The sequence below is a fragment of the Colias philodice genome, chromosome 1 (assembly GCF_061535455.1).
Source record: "Colias philodice isolate Cphi_HAF_F1 chromosome 1, ilColPhil1 Martin Lab GWU primary, whole genome shotgun sequence".
Taxonomy (NCBI): Eukaryota; Metazoa; Arthropoda; class Insecta; order Lepidoptera; family Pieridae; genus Colias; species Colias philodice.
In genome coordinates this window covers 195,034-214,354 of record NC_143086.1, presented here as the reverse complement: position 1 = coordinate 214,354, position 19,321 = coordinate 195,034, and the positions used below count along the sequence as shown (strand labels likewise).

At 35.4% G+C, this 19,321-nt stretch overlaps 2 protein-coding genes across 2 annotated transcripts; both read right to left on the bottom strand.

Moving 5' to 3' along the window:
* Positions 1–2,168: 2,168 nt before the first annotated feature.
* Cat (Catalase) lies at positions 2,169–4,642 on the bottom strand. Its single transcript, XM_089710985.1, has 2 exons — positions 4,367–4,642; positions 2,169–3,813 (listed from the first exon to the last, which is right to left on the bottom strand). The coding sequence occupies exons 1-2, from the start codon at positions 4,421–4,423 to the stop codon at positions 2,350–2,352; spliced, it is 1,521 nt and encodes a 506-aa protein (XP_089567111.1). The 5' UTR covers positions 4,424–4,642; the 3' UTR covers positions 2,169–2,349.
* A 12,540-nt stretch (positions 4,643–17,182) lies between these two features.
* On the bottom strand, positions 17,183–18,079 carry LOC149490930 (uncharacterized). Its single transcript, XM_089699967.1, has one exon. It carries the CDS (start codon positions 18,077–18,079, stop codon positions 17,183–17,185), a length of 897 nt encoding a protein of 298 aa, XP_089556093.1.
* Positions 18,080–19,321: the final 1,242 nt, after the last annotated feature.

Sequence of the window (19,321 nt, the reverse complement as noted above, 5' to 3'; positions counted from 1 at the left end):
ATATATGATAGGTACTTATCAGAATTTCATACATTCAAATTAAATTACTAAGTACATACCAGGTACATACCTAGTTACTTGGACGTGAAAGTTTGTGAATAACAGAGATAAAAGTAGATAGGTAGACCTGTACCTATATCTTAATCGGAATTTAAATGATAAATCATCGAGTAAATATTTGAGTTTATCTAATCATTAAATTCGCTTTTTCATACGAATCACGTGTGAATTCATATAATAATTATAATAACATGTTATTACGATTATACAGATTGTGTTTTTCCTTGGATGATACACACTATAATGTAATAAAACCGGCCAAGTGCGAGATGGACCCGCGCACGAAGGGTTCCGTCATCCTTGTGGATTCCGCACTATGGGAACCCCCCTTAATATGTATATGTATACTAGCGGTCCGCCCCGGCTTCGCCCGTGGTACATATGAAAAATAGATGTTGGCCGATTCTCAGACTTACCCGATATGCACAGAAAATTTCATGAGAATCGGTCCACCCGTTTCGGAGGAGTATGCAGACTAACATTGTGACACGAGAATTTTATATATTACTAGCGGTCCGCCCCGGCTTCGCCCGTGGTACATATTTACGTTTTCTCTACATAAGAACCATCCTCGTACTTCAAGGAATATAATAGAAAAGAATAATCGAAATCGGTTCAGCCATTAACACGTGATGCCGTGACAACGCGAAACGGGTGCAGACCCGCCGCCTTTTTAATTTTTATAGCTCCCGCCGCGCAGCGCGTCGAACGCGGCAACTGATACACAAAAATAATCCTTATGGCATGATTCTGTATTCACGCGCGATGACTTATAACGTATTTCATGTATAACTTTGGTGTTTCTACACCGATTTACATGATTCTTTTACTATAACCTGCCCAGGAGTATGAAGAATAATTGTGCCAAATTTAGTTAAAATCCGTCCGGTAGTTTTTGTTTCTATAACGAATATACAGACAGACAGACAGACAGACAGACAGACAGACAAAAATTTTACTGATTGCATTTTTGGCATCAGTAGCGATCCCTTATCACCCCTTCATAGTTTTTTTTTAAATATATTTCATGTACAGAATTGGCCTCTCTACAGATTTATTATAAGTATAGATAAGATAAGATAAGATAAGATAAGATATATTTTAGTATTTGTTGTTATAACGGCAACGGAAATTATGAAATACGTTATTTGTGAAAATTTCAGCTTTCTAGCTATCACGGTTTATGAGATACAGCCTGGAGACAGACAAACAGACAGACAACAAAGTCTCAATAATAGGGTCCCGTTTTTCCGTTTCGGCACGGAACCCTAAAAATGAATCGCAAACTGTATTGGTAAACAGTAAACACATAACTCAAGACGGCTGAACCAATTTCGTTAATTCTTCTTTTATAATATTCGTTAAAGTACTTACGAGGATGGTTTTTAATTTATGGAAAATGCCGGTGGATGGAATATGGTACCGCGGGCCGCGCCGGGGCGGACAATATAGATGCACACTTTTAACATTACGCTAATATGTATTAGGTAGGTAATTAGTTAAAGTATATTTCTAATCAAAGCTTTAACTGTTAAAAAAAGTTACCATTCACTCAAACTCAAACCGTACCGAAGGGTAAAATAGGACCCTATTACTGAGACTTCGTTGTATGTCTGTCTGTATCTCATAAACCGTGATAGCTAGAAAGCTGAAATTTTCACAAATGATGTATTTCCGTTGCTGCTATTACAAAAAATACTAAAAATTAATAAAAATAAAATATCAAGAGGCGTCCCCATAGTACGGAACCGTGCGCGAGACTGACTCGCACTTGGCCGGTGTGGTTTGCGTATGAATGAGTTAGCTAGATTAAAATTTGGTACATATATGAATTATTATTACCTATATGTTTTCTGTTCATCCGAGTTATAGTAATATGTAATTATAATCTTCATTTTTTCCTACAACAAGTCTTCATAAGTAGGACTGTAAGTAAATGTTATTATAAAAGTCGTGATATTTGTGGCGCATTTGTTGTTAAGCTACAGCACTGCCAACTTTCATCAAAATCCGTTCAGTAGGTTTGACCTGATTGAGTTACTAATACAAGTTTGTAATTTGTGTATTTAAATACTAACTGAGATCGAGCGCAAAATAAAACAATAATGTAGGTATTATAAAAAAAAATTTAATCCATTATTTCTTATAAAAGAGTCTTATATTTTGTACCTGTGCTCCCAAGAGGATCGATTAAAAATCTAAAACTTATAGCTAGTCATGTAGATAGCACCCAATGAGTCCCAGTAGCGCGGCGTGTGTGGCGGTGGCGGCGGTCGGCGGCGTGGCGGCCTACAGGTTGGCCTGGTGCCTCTTGTAGGGCGCGAGCGCGGCGGCCACCTTGCTGCCCAGCTCGGGGTGCACCTGCGCCAGCAGCTTGACGGCGCGCTCCTGGATGAAGCCGGCCGCGTCCTTGAGGTTGGCCGACAGGTAGCGCACGCAGCGCTCGCGCTCCGCCTCGTCGAACACGCGCGTGTACAGCGCCGTGGCCTGCGCGAAGTTCTCCTCGCTCTGGCCGCTGTCGAAGCGGTCCACGTCGCCGGCCAGGTGGTAGCGCGGCTGCAGGCGCGCCGCGCGGGGGCACTCCTGCGGGCCCGAGAACGAGTTCGGGAAGTAGTTGGGGCCGCCGTCCTGGTTGCACATTGTCTGCGGCCCGTCGCGTTGGTAGTTAGACACGGTCACGCGGAACGGGCAGTTGACGGGGATCTGCAAGTAGTTGGCGCCGAGGCGGTGGCGGTGCGTGTCGCTGTACGCGAAAAGCCGCCCCTGCAGCATCTTGTCGGGCGACGGCTCAATGCCGGGCACCATGTTGGACGGGCTGAACGCGATCTGCTCCACCTCCGCGAAGTAGTTCTTGGGGTTCCTATCGAGGACCAGTTTTCCGACGGGAATGAGAGGGTAGTCGGCGTGGGGCCAAATTTTGGTCATATCGAACGGATTGAACTTGCAGCTCTCCGCTTGAGCCATGGTCATGATCTGGATGTGTAGTGTCCACGAGGGGAAATCTCCTTTTGCTATTGCGTTGTACAGGTCCCTAATGGAATAGTCGGGATCCGAGGAGGCTAGCTCGGCGGCCTTTTCCACTGTCAGGTTTTTAATGCCCTGGTTGGTCTTGAAATGGAACTTCACATAGTGTGGAACTCCTTGCGCATTGATCATTTTGAATGTGTGGGAACCGTACCCATTCATAAATCTGAAGCCATCAGGAATACCTCGGTCACCGAACAAATATATCAACTGATGCATGGTTTCAGGTCTGAGGGTCATGAAGTCCCAGAACATATCGGCGTCCTTTAAGTGTGTAGCCGGGTTCCTCTTCTGAGTGTGGATGAAGCTCGGGAACAGAGTTGGATCTCTTATAAAGAAAATGGGAGTATTGTTTCCAACGATATCCCAAATACCGTCATCTGTGTACATCTTGATGGCGAATCCTCTGGGGTCCCTCACGGTGTCGGCAGATCCACTCTCTCCACCGACGGTCGAGAAACGCATGGCGATTGGTGTTTTCTTGCCCACATTTTCAAAAACTTTGGCAGCGCAGTACTTGGTGATGTCATGAGTCACCTCAAAGTACCCAAATGCACCACCTCCTTTTGCATGTACCACTCTCTCGGGAATTCTTTCTCTGTCAAAGGATGACATTTCATCTAAGAAATTGGCATCTTGCAACAATACAGGACCATTCTTTCCTACTGTTAAGACTCCTGTTTTCACACCTACGGGTGCTCCATACTTAGTGGTGATAATGGGTGTGTCCTGAAAGGATATAAAAAAGTTAATTCACTTCATATAAATTAGAATTTTGTTAAAGGTCAAGTTCAGTGTTAAGTTAGCTTTAAATTAGTTATTTGAATTATTAAAATAAATTACAGTATATTTTATCTAGTAAACATTATTCGCATAGCATTTGCTTCATTGACATTAGCATAAAGTAAATTTAAATACAATTATTGAGTTTGCATAGTAATTCAGGTATGTGAAAATAAGTAAAACTTCATGAATATCATTTTGTTAATGACTTTTAATTAAAATAATTGTTGACACCAACAACTACAGTAATACAAAGTCAGATAATGCAGTGCAAAGTTCACTTAGATATTAATGTTTCAATAAAATATATTAGATAAAGATAAGGATTAAAGTACATTCCTAAGTAGAAACGTCCTTATAAACAAATCAGGGGTTTTCAAATTTAAATGAATAGTGAGAATCATTATTTCGCAATATCCAAACAAGACTCGTACCAGTTGCTCAGGGCTAGAATATTGTTGTTGATGATATATGGCTTTCGGTATGTCAATCTATTTACCTTAACGGATTTCTTGAAGTTAACGAGTTGTTCGGAGGCGGGGTCTCTCGCAGCCATTTTATAGTAGTTTAGAGACACTGTACAACAAGCGACGGAGCGACGCACTGTACGCGTACCGTGTCACAAATACTGCTTCTTCGCTGCGCCAGCGCGTTTATATAGAGTCGCCTGTGATAAACAACTATCACACGAGCACTTCGTAGGCAATGTAGATTCGCATACGAATAATTACACACGTATGATAACACATTTATTGTTATGTTTTAATCGCTGTAGTTTTTGTAAATCGACCGAAATAGACAATCTATAAACATAAGATTAAGATTATTAGTAACTAAATATTAAGCAAAATCTAAAAACAGAAAATAAACTAGTGTGGTTTAAAATTAGAAGGAACCAAATTTACTATGATTCACTGAACACGAAAACAAAGTAACATACCTAATATTGTATAATATATATAATATGTAATGAAACTAAACTAATTATAAGTTAAAAAGGTACCCCGTACCTACTTACTACTACGAGTATGTACGAAGAAAGCAAATAAATCTGTCAATGTCTTGTCAATGTCACTTTTGCAGAGTACTGAGTAGGTAAATTTCAATTTTCATTCATCACTTTCTTCATACATCTTCTATACCTACAATATATTTTTATATTTATTTATTATATAATAAAACAGTAAAAAACCGCGTCTGTACACTGAATAGGTATAATATATTAAAAAAATAAAAGGAGAGGGTTTAGGAAAAGAAGGGGTAGAGAAAACGAATCCAAAAAAAATAATTCTGTGTTTGTACACGCTAATCTCCGGAACTACAGGACGGATTTGAATGATGTCGTATTGGGAGATCAGAAAATAACCACCAGACATAAAGTTGAGGTCACTGCAGGCATCTATATGGCAGAAATCAAAGAATTCTCAAAAACGAAAAAAAGTCTCCGCATGTTGGATGTCGAGAATGTTACCCGACGAGAAGAATATCAGATCACAAAGTGTCAGTTGCGATTGCTGACATTCAAAAATAGACATTCCAATTGCTTGAGTACCCACCCTATTCGTCAGATCTAACTTTTAGTGATTTCTACCTCTTTCCTCGGCACAAGAAACACCTTAGAAGCAAGAAATTTGAAGTCGATAGCTAAGTGATAGCTGCTGTTGAGGGGGTTTTGAGGATAATTTCGAACTTCGAAGTTTTTGTTTTCTAAGGAAATTCAGAGTTTTAAAAAAAAGTAAGTTTAACCTAGTTAATACATAATTATTTTAACTATCATCACATGATAACTACGTTGATCCTGTGATAAAATTAAATTTATAAACCAACGCAATCAAAAGATACAGGTACTGCCGTTTATTTATTATTTACTAGCGGTCCGCCCCGGCTTCGCCCGTGGTACATGTTTACGTTTTCTCTACATAAGAACCATCCTCGTACTTCAAGGAATATAATAAAAAAAGAATTATCGAAATCGGTTCAGCCGTTCTCGAGTTATGCGCTTACCAACACATTTTGCGATTCATTTTTATATATGATGAATCGCAAAATGGGTTGTATGAATCGCAAAATCCAAATTCATTTTTATATATACATAACTACATAAATTGCTATTTTACATATTTAATGCTGCAAATTTTCGCTTATTTCAACATTCGTAGGGGAATCAAAACCCGGTATTCCGGTATTTCCCGTGAACACAGAATCCTGAAATTTGCTACGAAGCAACGTTGTATCGTTATAACATTGCTTAAATTAATCAGTACCTACCAAATTAATTAATAATTTAATTAACAGGCTAAACAAAATCACGGTGTACCTATATTATCAACAATACCTAATTATCTTCGTGTAACTGTTGTTTCTCAAACTCGTTTACATTTCCAAACATGAGGGCTTGTGTTTGAACTACGTTTGCAATTTGTTTACAAAATATGGTCTCATCATATAGTTATCAGTTTTCTAGTAGGAAAGTGCTAATTAGTAATTATTATAATGTAATGTTTTGTTGTCCGAGATAACCTCCTGTAAACATTATTCATATTATAGATAAACAATATCGATAGATGGTTGATAGCATGCACTTACTAATTATATTTATCTTTAGATAGTATAGGATACACATAGGTATACACTATCTAATGGAGTTGAGACGTATGTCATCATACACATCATTGCTCTCACGCCCTCGAGTTTCGATACATATGAACTACATCATACTATAACCAAATTAAGGTAAGTATAGCATAATTAACTACGCAATAGAGTAGGAAGTTGTGAAATCCAAATAATCTGCAGTCAAAAAATCCGCGCTAAATAGCCGCTAACGAGCTAAACGTGGACGAGTGCGAGCGCTAACGTCCTAACGTCCTCGGCAAACATTACTGTGAGGCGTGAGCTGTCACCTGAGACTAGGAAGCTATGTCATCATCACACTATTTACTTATATACGTTTGATGCCAAAATAAGATATCACTTAATTGTTGTAGATGATACATTTTCTATTATATCTGTAAGTATCAGAATATTAAAACTCTTCCATTTTTATCCTAGACCTGACGCCACCTGACGCTTAATCAGCCGTAGAGATAAACTACGATAACATGGCGCGCCCCTCCAAAATTCAAAACGTTTGAAAGTATTTGTGAAATTCATAATAAATAATATAATATAATAATAAAAATTAATAATTTAATTATTATATTATTATAAATAATAATAATATAATATTTAAATATTTGTATTTCACTACACACATTGAAATGATTGAAACAGTAATTTGGAGGGGCGCGCCATGTTATCGTAGTTTATCTCTACATGTATGTGCAAATATTTTCTAATACTTACCTACGCTACATAATGATTTTTTAAACATAATAGTTATTAATATTTTACAATTAAAAAGTTACGGTCTACATCTTTTAAGTAACAAAAGCATTTCTTTCGCGTATCCGAGCCAAGTTCTGGAATCCGGGTAATACCGGTAACCGTAGACCGGATTAAAAATTAAAATATAGTCCCGCATATCTATACTAATCTATACTAATATTATAAAGCTAAAGAGTTTGTTTGTTTGTTTGAACGCACTAATCTCGGGAACTACTGATCCGATTTGAAAAATTCTTTCGGTGTTAGATAGCCCATTTATCGAGGAAGGTTATAGGCTATATTTCATCACGCTACGGGCAACAGGAGTGGAGCCACGGGGGTGAAACCGCGCGGAGCAGCTAGTAGGTATATTATATCTCGAGGCAGTTAAGATTTATATTAATTTACTAGCTTCCGCCCACGACTTTGTACGTGCATCCCCGTTTTTCCCCGTTCCCGCAAGAATTTCGGGAAATCCTTTCTTAGCGGATGCCTACGTCCTAACATCTACCTGCATGCCAAATTTCAGCCCGATACGTCCAGTGGTTTGGGCTGTGCGTTGATAGATCACTATATCAGTCACCTTTGAGTTTTATATAATATATAGATTATTAATATTGTTTTAGTATATTCCGTAAGCCGAATGCCGATTGAATATAGAATAATTTTCGGACGTCACTAGATAATTATAGATCACCATTCATAATACATATAGGTTGTTAGGTACATACGCATATTATGTAATTCTAGTATAATCAGTGTATGTTATGATTATCATCGTGTTTCGCGATAATGTACCAGTTGTGCAATTTGTGAGGAGTGCTGGCTAATGGCTGGGAGGCAACCGGGAGGTAGTGGAGCCCGCGCCCTGCGAGGTGGTCGGCAGGCGGGCGGTACAGGCCGAACATTAGCGCACGCAATTAGCGATGGCCCTGACATCATAGCGCAGCGTCACGTTGATTGTAACATAACGACTGCGTTATATGATAATTATATTCATAAATAGAGCATTTAAGTATTTTAATGCTTTTCTAATCTATAATATGTATAAGATAAGCCACTCATTTATGTTTGTAAATTGTAATTATACATATATGAATCGTATTTTGTAAAACACCCCTTTTGCGTCAGGGGTTAATTAAAACAATAATTATTATGTTCCAATGGAACTAGATATAATCACGTCTTATCTCCCTTAAATGATTCGCCTATTTGTAAACCTTTATTATCTATATCTTAAACAAGTAATTTCTAGAAATAATTGCCGTGTTGACCGCAGACCGTAGGTCAGTCCGCTTTCAGGGGCACTATGTTCAATTTTTTTTATCAAGTAACTGTTTTTCGCATTATGTCAATGTTGTGATAAATCATTTTATTGGTCTTAAAATTTTGTTGGAGGTTATCGTTATCATTCCAAAAGAGGAATGATAATATAACAATTATTAAATGCGGCCTTTACAAAGTGGCCTTCGTTTTTTATGTTTTTGATTTAGAATTAGAAATTACTTGCATTATTCTGATCAATTATTGTATGGTATAGACTAATTACTGTCCCCACTTGGTCCCCACAAACGTTGTTCTGCCATACCACAGAATAATAATAATATACTACGTAATACGTATACAAGCCATACAGCATACTATTTAATCACTAAGGGATACGTAGTAGATACATATATTATTATTAGTCTGGGGTATGATTATTGATTAATAGATGTTGACCGATTCTTAGACCTAATCAATATGCCACAGCCACAAAATATGTCAAGCCATTTCGGAAATTTTAACTACAAATACCACTACACGAAATATTTATATATTACTTCAAGTTTCGACGGTATCTCTAATATCCTATTAATAATACATATAAGACAATCTGCCATATCAAATTAACACACAATAATTTGAAACATTTAACTACTGAATGAATTATGCTTAAAATATTGTTCCAGCCACAGATCACAGAAACTTCCAGCATTCAATCGACTGTACAATGTACAGTCGAAGCAATTTACTTCACACTTGAGCAGTTTCGCTGCCGAAACATGCTTACTGTAGTAATACGCTTGCGAACAAAAATGTACACGCATGTTTAATGATTTCTTTGTTTCAGTCTATTTTTTTTAAATAAATATATGTAAGTATTAAATTTAATTAGGTAGAGATAAACTACGATAACATGGCGCGCCCCTCCAAAATTCAAAACGTTTGATAGTATTTGTGAAAGTATTTACAATGCACCACCCAGATTCACAACGCATGTGTGCGTAATGAGACGGCCGTCAAACAAAAACAAATCCACGGATTTGTTGCTCGACGCTCACGTCTAATCGCTCATTATTATTAGTAATGGCGCTGCACTGACGTATTCTATGAAAACGACACGTGCGTTGTATTGTCTTGGGCGCTCGGCAACTTATGATTAGTTGACCAACAAATCTGGACGTAAAGTACTAAAGACGAATACGTACAACTACATACAAACTCCTTCGTAAGGATGTCACTACACACATTGAAACAGTAATTTGGAGGGGCGCGCCATGTTATCGTAGTTTATCTATACCAATTTTTAATATTCTCTATGACGCTAAGCCCCCCTAGACAAGTGGCTTTCTATTATGAATGTATGAGATTGACGTTTGATTACGACGACGACGACGATTGATTACGTCAATCTCATACATTCATAATCTATTCTATTCAACTTTACGCTAATAGAAAGCCACTTGTCTAGGGGGGCAGAGCAAATTATGTAAAGTGAAATCCCATGTCCCCAAGCAGGGTAAGGGGCAGATTTATTATGCATACATCTGTTTCATAGATCGATTTTCTTTAGCGAAAAGTAGGTGATCAGTGTCCTGCCAGACCGAGATGCGAGTTGCGACTTGCGACCGATGCGATTATTCCGCAACTATTGCAGATATCAAAAAACTTTAAATTGATATCGAAAGTTCTTAACCTAATGAGTGGAGATAATAAATTTTCAAAAATAAAAGGAAATATATCCAAAAATGTTGCCTGAAAAATCTCTCATATATATTCAATGTAGTTAGTTAAGTATTTATATGTGTTTAGATATTTCTCGTTACATTTTTTTAATGTTTTATTGTCATTTTAATCATTATAGTTACAAAGTACTTTCGATATCAGTTTAAAGTTTTTTGATACCTGCAATAGAAGGAATAATCGCCTACGATTTAACCCTGTATATTTATATACCTACTCGTACCATGTCGCGGTCGTACAGACTACAGTGCCCACGGCACCACGGTAGCTAACAGGCGGGGTATGAAGTGCTCTAATTGCATGTGCCTCATCCTCGTGTGTCATGAGTGACAAATTCTTCAGTCTTAGAAACTGTATCAGCGGCTTCAACAATTGTTTTATTTTTTACTAATTTAAATGGTAAGTATATTTAAGTAGTTAGTTAGTTTTAAGAAATTCCGTTTTTTTTAATGATTTCTTGCGATCATATAGGTACCTATTATTTAAAATATTTTATATACTTTGTATAATATATGACGATCTCAGCGAAATCCAAGCTGATGGAGATTTAACTAAATAGATCACGAGTAATTTTTCTGCGCCGCGCCTTGGTCGTGGTCCGTGGAGACTCACTAGCGCGGAATTAGATGTGCGTGCACGGAATATGAAACCGTGTCCAATTATGTACATTGAATATGTTTTGGAACTCCATAATAATGACAAACTGAATGCTGAAACGTAATGTTGAGTTTTATTGGTCAGTTTAGCCTAGTAGACGTATCTAATCTGTGGTTTAGCTGTGTCTGCATCTTGACCGCGTATCATGAATCAAGGGATAGGAATCAATCCTTTGCGGTCATAAGCAGATAGTGATTGGCGGTGAAGGTTACGATGTATACCATTAAAATATAATATGTCTAATGTCGTCATAAGATCTTGCGAGTTAGATTCTAATTAGACTGTTTTTACAATATGATAGCAACATGTACACAAGTGCAATAAAAGTACCTAGACATAATATTATAATAATTGGAAGCCGCTAAACGTCCTTCCCATTGAATGCACTTCGCTAACTAATTATTTATTTGCTCATCATAGTTGGTGATTCACAATAAATTGTAAAATAATGTGAAATAGATTTTCCAAGTAGTTAGGTAAGTACTTCGTTATATCCCGTTAAACAAAGTGCAATTAACTTAAACTGACAATTATTTTATTCCTGTTAACTTTTATAAGCATAGTGTTTGTTTATAAGTTTATTAAGAGCAGTGTTTTTTTTTATTTACCCTAATGACACAACTTATCATAAAAATGTTAAGGTAAATTAGGTATTTAGTATTAAGTAGTAGGAAAACCTCTGAACGTATCATACTGATGCGATGGTAAGCTGCCAATTATTAGTTAAGACTTCTGATTTTAAAGAATTAATAACTTAGATACTTACTTAATACAGTATATACTGTGAGTATAGTGTTATATTATTATCTGTACTAATACTAATAAATACATAATAATGTGTCATGCACCTGTGCAGCAACGTGAGATGAAAAATTTAAAAACAATATCATGTTATACCTAGTGGGTATTAGGGTTAGTTACATATCAATTAATATTTAACATTATTTTAAAAGACTTAGTTAAATTACGAAATGATTACAACTATATCGAAATACTTAATTTATTCTTGTTTATTTCTTTTTGATAACAACTTTTACTCGTCCATTATAATCGATGTCTTATGCACATGAAATAAAATATAAACAAATAAAATTGTTATTCAAAAATTTACCAGATAATCACAGCCATCCACTTGATAAGGCCCCTCTGAACCCCGATAATGCGATTACAATACATAAAAACTTTTTTTTATTGTCCACGATAGTGAAGTAACAATAAAATTAGGTACTTATCGTAAAGATTCTTGCTATTTATATACGCGCATATGATATAGTATACTGTATAATAGTATATATGTACCTACATATATAAATATAATATATTCTAGAAGTCCGACTCGACCCTACCTACCTATATCTCCTTTAGGTAACAATATAAAAAAAATAACCGGGATTATCTTTATTTCTGACATTGTAGACACATCAAACTTTCATTGTGCTCTTCTTCATTTTTAATTTCCCTACTGCTATCACCTGTGTAAATAATCATTTCATCGATTAATTCAATTCACCTTTTAAAACAAAAACAAGAAGGGCATGTAATAGCTGCTCTATATAATTCCACACAGAGAGAACACGAGCAGTCACCACCAATACAAGACTGACGGATTTTTGTATGACCGTGAATTGACTTCTATTTATTTTCAACAAGGTGTAAAATGCAAGTGCATTGTTTAGGGCCACAGAACATAGGTATAAAAGACCTCTTTTATATGTTCTGTGTTTAGGGCTCTTACGATTGAATGATTCGGGTGTTTTTGGAAAAAACATACAGGTGAAGCTAATATAAAGCATGTAATAAGACAATTAGCGAAGATCTGCATGCGCATTATTATTTTTACCTACTTATATCTCACCGTTGCGAATTGACATTGCTCTATTTCAATCATCTATACATATAATAAATCTGTAGAAGGGTCAATTCTGTACATTGAAAATATTGAAAAAAAAGTTTGGAAAATCCAAAAGTGCACGACTCATAATGCTCATTTAAGTAATTATGAAAAAAAAAACTTATTGTGGTTTTCGTTTTTTATTAATTGCAATTAAACGACACTGAATTAATTAATCATTCGCATTCAGTGACCTACAATCGTCGATTAGAATATTTAAAAAAAAAATTAACTCAAATGATGGATTTTTTCACAAGTTATAGTGTTTTCAACTTTTCAGGTTTCACACATGACGGACAGGAAAATTTTTTGACCTATTTCGGTGTTTTTTTCCAATTCTATTGAAGTAAATCAATTTTTAAAAATGGGATTTATCTCCATTAAATTATCTAGACAATAGTATGCAAAATATCTTGATTTCGTGAACTAACAAGGCTATAAATTATTATAGCCTAAGAATAGCTGCAAAAATGAGGCGAAAAAAATTTTTCGATCGTAAAGCACTCTCTGATGCTTCGCAGCATGAGTCGTGCGATAAATAGCAAGGGGTGTTACTGGATCGACACCAAACCCAAATATGTGATTAAAAAAATTTTTGTCTGTCTGTCTGTCTGTCTGTATGTGAAGACATCACGTGAAAACTAACGGTTCGATTTCGATGAAACTTGGTATAATTATACCTTATTATCTTGGGCGTAAAATAGGATACTTTTTATCCTGAAAAAATACGAAGAAAAAAATAATCTTAATTTTTCAGTTTTATCCATAGACGTTGTTCTGTAGAACACGTTGGGTATTATTATAGGCCTAGCCGTATTTGAGTCCAATAGATATTTATAAGATGTTATTGTCAGAGTTACTCAAAATGGAGAAATAAACCATCCACGCGAAGACCGACATCCGCGCGGACGGAGTCGCGGGCGGAAGCTAGTGGATGAATAAAAGTAAATAAGTAGGTAATTAGATAAGCACCTCAAGTCTCAACAACATTAGTGTTCGAGACCATTCCTTGGTAACGTCTAAAGTCTAAATTAATTCATTGTACGAACTAATTAACCTAAATTAAAGTAAGTAGGTATATTGCACAACAAATTCGATTGAAAAATAATTCCTTACGATATTATTGAATGGTAGTAAAATGCGTTAGTCAGACCCAGGATCTTTAACGTTAGTCATGACTCCACATGACTTGCAGTTCGGTTTTTACACAGTCTACATTATTATCATGTCATCTTGTAGTCCACAACCACCGTAGCGTTCACATTTACGACTCAAGCACAGAGAAAATCGGCAATAGTTTCAATCATGGACCATGGTGCCAATATACAGTATAAAGCTTTTCTATCGTGTGAACTGCAGTTTACATTGAGGTAATGCAATGCAACCCTTTTTGCACGCAATTTTTGCAAAACCATCAATAAATAATAAATGCTTGATCAAACACCCCTTCCACACCGTCCACACAAACTCAAAATTTATTTACACACTAGCTTTCCGCCAGCGTAGTCAAAGAAAAACGTGCACAGTTCCCGTTCCCGTGGGATTTCCGGGAAAAACCTATCCTATGTCCTTCCTCAGGTCTCAAGCTATCTCTGTACGAAATTTGAAGTAAATCCATGCATTACTTTTTGAGATTATGACATAATTATACATACTTACAGACAAAAATTCTAAAAACGATATTTTTGGCTTCGTATCTGATAGAAAGATCATGCACCAAGTGTTCTTTAAAAAATTATTTCAATGTACAGTTGTAATTTTCTACGATTTTATTATATGTATTTAGATATCAATAGCCCGGGCAGTAATTATTGCTCACATTGCAATGGAAGGATATTATTTTTGTATAACAACATAATATCAATTATTGATCACCTCTCTACTGACGGTCTACAGACTAGCGATTCGTGTGTTTACTAAAAAAAATCCAGTGGTAGGTACAAATTTGTATATATTCTGCTCGTAGTTAAGCATGCAGATATATTTAAATTGTGATAAACAATATTACCTATAGTATGTATATTACCGAAGTAGCCATACTGCTACTGCTGTCCATGTGAATGATATGTAAAAATAAAAATATTTGTAATAAATCTTGGAAACACATTGTTTTTATTATTATTATTCTTAGCCTAATAGATCCCACTGGTGGGCAAAGGCCCTCAAACTCCTGCCAGTGCTCTCGCCTAAGGCGACAGTCGACCAAATAATGAATGTGTTTTACACACTTAATGCATCAATTCTGAACAAAAGAACACCGCGCTACATACTTACTTATTTACTTATTTTTTGGTAGTAGTGTTCTTTTTGTATACCTTATATTATATAATAGCTGTTGCCCGCAGCTTCGCCTGCGTGGAAAAGTTAAATAAACATGATACAAATTTTCATCCCCTATTTTTTCGGGGTAGAATTGATCAAAATACTTTCTTAGGGGACGCCTCCGTCCTAACATCTACCTGCATGCCAAATTTCAGTTCGATCCGTCCAGTGGTTTGGGCTGTGCATTGATAGATCACTATATCAGTCACCTTTGAGTTTTATATATTATGTATATATGAAATTATCTTAAAAAATCATAAAGTTAATTTGTAAAATTTTCATTTTTTTCTTTTAAATAGGTACCACATTTTAGTTTAAGCCGAATTAGTTCTATTTAGAATGTTAAATTGTGTGAACTTAGTAAGTGCGTTGGTATTTTTTAGCATGGCAGCAGTTCCAGCACTTAATACTTGCGCAGCTACACTCACTTAAATTTTCTTAATTTTTTCGGGTCAACATGGTGTGCCGTTCATTTTGGTAATGCCTCTGTGTGTCCTAATTTGCTATCTAAATCATATATCTTTCCAGGTTGTTATTGCTGAGGTGTCTCAAAAAATACACTCAAGTTGTATCTACAAAGGGTAATTGTGCCATCTGAAAGTAAATTATAATAAATTAAAAAAAAAACATAAAACATATTAAAAGCTAACAATAATTAAAATATAAGGAAAATACTTACAATCTTTTTTATTCTGATTATTTTGCTATGAATAGTTATCTCTAAATGTAGAACTTTAGTCACAAACTAGTCCCAATAGTACCTATAAATCCAGTCTGTGTGACTTTCACAAGTTCGTTCAAAATATATTGCAGTGCAGTTTGTGAAACAGTCCCTTCGCAAAAGTAGAATGCCACAGTTTGACTCCATGGTGAACACTAACTGCTAACCATAAAGACCACTTGTTTACAAGTCCACAATATGTTTTCACGCCATTACCACAGTATTACAATATAGATATTGTAATACTGTGCCATTACGATTTACGAGACATTTAGTTTTGATGCGGGTTTGTTTTCTATGACCAAAAAGACAAAATAGCGCATGCGCAATACATCTTTTTTGAAATGTACATACATTCACATAATTAAAAATTGCAAATTTGCAAATTAAAGAATAAAACGGCAATTAAATGTTCGAACAAACGTTATTTATTGAAGAACAAACGATAATAAATGTTTATAAACTAATAATGGATCAAAATATTTTAATAACTTTGAATGGGGGGGCCTCGGAGGGGGGGGCCAACCAAACAGTATATTTTTTTAATATAAAATTAATGAATCGCAAAATGTGTTGGTAAGCGCATAACTCGAGAACGGCTGAACCGATTTCGATAATTCTTTTATTATATTCCTTGAAGTACGAGAATGGTTCTTATGTAGAGAAAAAGTAAATATGTACTACGGGCGAAGCCGGGGCGGACCGCTAGTTTTTAATATATTGTTAATAAACAATTAACGAACAAACAATTTTATTGAAACCACGCAGGGCGCTGCCCACTTTTTTTTTTTTTTTTTTTTTTTTTTCTGTTATGGCAAGAAGATATAACTATTTGCCAGTGTCAAGTATTATGTATGTAATAAAAAGGTAAGGAAACTGATCGCGGTAAGTAATATGGTGAGGAGATTAGGATTTGGGTTTTAAGTCAGAGGAGTTAGGAAATATTTATATATAATTAGATTAGGTACTAACTTATTTATTTATTTACATATATTATATACATACGTTTAATGTTATTACTTACTAGATACAAATATATATTATTATAGCTATAAATTATTACATACTAATATACGAAGTTTAACATACGAACTCCAACAACGTATTTAGATATTCCAAGAATAATGATTATGCAAGAAAGTGTATTTTTTATATTGCAATAAATTTTTACTCTGTGCATCACAGACAATCACAGATCACGTAAACAGTGACAGTGAGTAGTGACAGCCACAGGTGACAGCCAGGAGCCCAGAAATGCGAAATAACTTCGAAAATTTTGTGTTTTGATAAATCCATACAATATACCCATGTTTCATAAAATTAAATCTGTTTTTAATCTAGCAATGACACTTCTACACTGGATTATATTTTAATCTATTACTATTACCGAAATTTTTAAGAACACTATTTAACTGAGCAACGTTGGTCGGTTTTAATATGTTATTTTGATGTAAAGCTTCTATTAAGGTCGATAATAAATCTAGAATGACATTATTCGTAGGCTGATCACAACTTGGCTGTATTGCGCAACCATTATCAGGAGCTGGGATCTGATATTCCTTAATGAGAGCCTCATGAGAAGCTTTATCATATCCCACACTTGATTTAGGTGGAGATCGTGGTTTAAGGGCCACTGTCTTTTTATATGATGACCTCATAGTGTCAGCATGTAATACATTTGCTTGATTTGATGCGAGATGTACAGTTGGGGTTGACTGTAATATGTCTGCAAAAGATTTCGAAATTTGTGGATGAAATTTACTTGCTTCAGCGTATGATATATTCTGCTGAGCCATTGAAATTTTAATGTTCCTTTGTCTATTAAATTCAGGACAGTCTTTATTTGTAGCATAGTGAGAGCCAGAACATACAATACACTGAGCACAATCTTCCTCAACTGTACATGTCTCACCAGAATGATCTAGACCACATTTGTAACAACGAGGTTTTGATCTACATATGTTTTTTGTATGGCCATATCGGCAACAGTTGAAACATTGAATTGTTGGGAAAATATACAAGTCAACTGGTAAAGCATTGTAACACATAAATATTTTTTGAGGTAGAACTTGACCATCAAATGTTAATATAACAGATTGCGATGGCTTCCAAATATTTGAACCATCAATGTTTACTTTATAATTTATACGCCTAATTTTAATAATTTTCCCACAGCCAGAAGGTACAGTTATATTATCTATAACTTCTTCTGGAGACCAGTCACTAGGAACACCCCTAACTAAACCCATTCTTGTAATATGAAATGTTGGGATTTTAGCTTTAAGTTTATATGTTATAAGATTACTATTATTTAAAAATGCATTAGCATCATAGAAGGTTGAAAACGCAACAGAACATCTATTTCTCCCTATTCTCTTAACACTGCCAGGAACAATGTTTTGAATTTTATTTTTCTTTAAAAAATTCCCAAAAGTTATTGGATGCAATGTGGAGCCATCTCCCACAGAACCTTCAATTCTCTGTACATGGACAATATATGGATATGCATCTGTTTGAATATAATTGGCACGGAAAATATCTGTAGGAGTAGGTGGAATCGAGTTTGATGATTCTGCTACATTATTTAATATAGAGGAAGAAGCATCATTAGCAATGTTTATTTCATTATCAATCATATTCTTTTTACGTCGCCGTTTTCTACTTAATTCAGGATCTATTAGCAAACTATCATTGTTAGTTTCTAAAGTGATATAACTTGCCACAAGAGGACCTGACCGTAAATCTGACTCCTCTGCAAAAGGATCGGGAGGGTCATTCATATTCCCGCCCGAAACTTCTACGAGGATTCTTACATACCAAAAATATAAAAGAAAACTTACCAATATATACACAAAACTATATGAATTTACAAATATATATAATAAATACAAGTAATATTTACAAAATAAACACCTCTGACTACGAAAAAAATAATTAAAATTAAATAAGCTTTAGAAACACTCCCTCCAACTTCGAAGTTTCCCGCGCTTTTCCCGCTGCCCACTTCTTACGTAGTATTTGTCAATTGTCAAAGACTATTATCACAGACAGTGTTGCCAGCACACAGAAAAAAAATCTCCAGCTTAATTAAAAAAAATCTCTAGATTTCTTCATATTTTAACCTAAAAAAATCTCCAAAATTCACTAACTAATTAATTTTATCAAGGGTTAAGTATTTTTTATTATAAGGGTTTCCCATTCTTTTCGATATTTTTGAGGATAAACAGTCTTTTTTTTCACCGGCACATCCATAGTAGAGATTGTCATTGTCATTTTAAAAATGAACGCCCCTCCACTAAACTTAATTGTTTCAATGTGTGAGGACAAATAATTATTGAACCACTTTATATGTGTGCGCGCGTCGATTCTACTGCAAACTTTGACTCTCGCGCACTGATTTGTCAACTAATCGGGCGATCAGTTCAGGTGCCTAGCATTGTATGGCGGGGAGAGCGCGCTATCAGCTATGTACGGAATGACACGTCCGTTCT

What these genes read in the sequence shown, in the direction of transcription:
- LOC149490930 (XM_089699967.1), bottom strand. Translation starts at nt 18,079, where the DNA reads ATGGGTTTAGTTAGGGGTGTTCCTAGTGACTGGTCTCCAGAAGAAGTT.
- Cat (XM_089710985.1), bottom strand. Translation starts at nt 4,423, where the DNA reads ATGGCTGCGAGAGACCCCGCCTCCGAACAACTCGTTAACTTCAAGAAA. An exon ending in ACTTCAAGAAATCCGTTAAG is followed by an intron (nt 3,814 to 4,366) that starts GTAAATAGATTG and finishes ATATCCTTTCAG; the next exon opens with GACACACCCATTATCACCAC.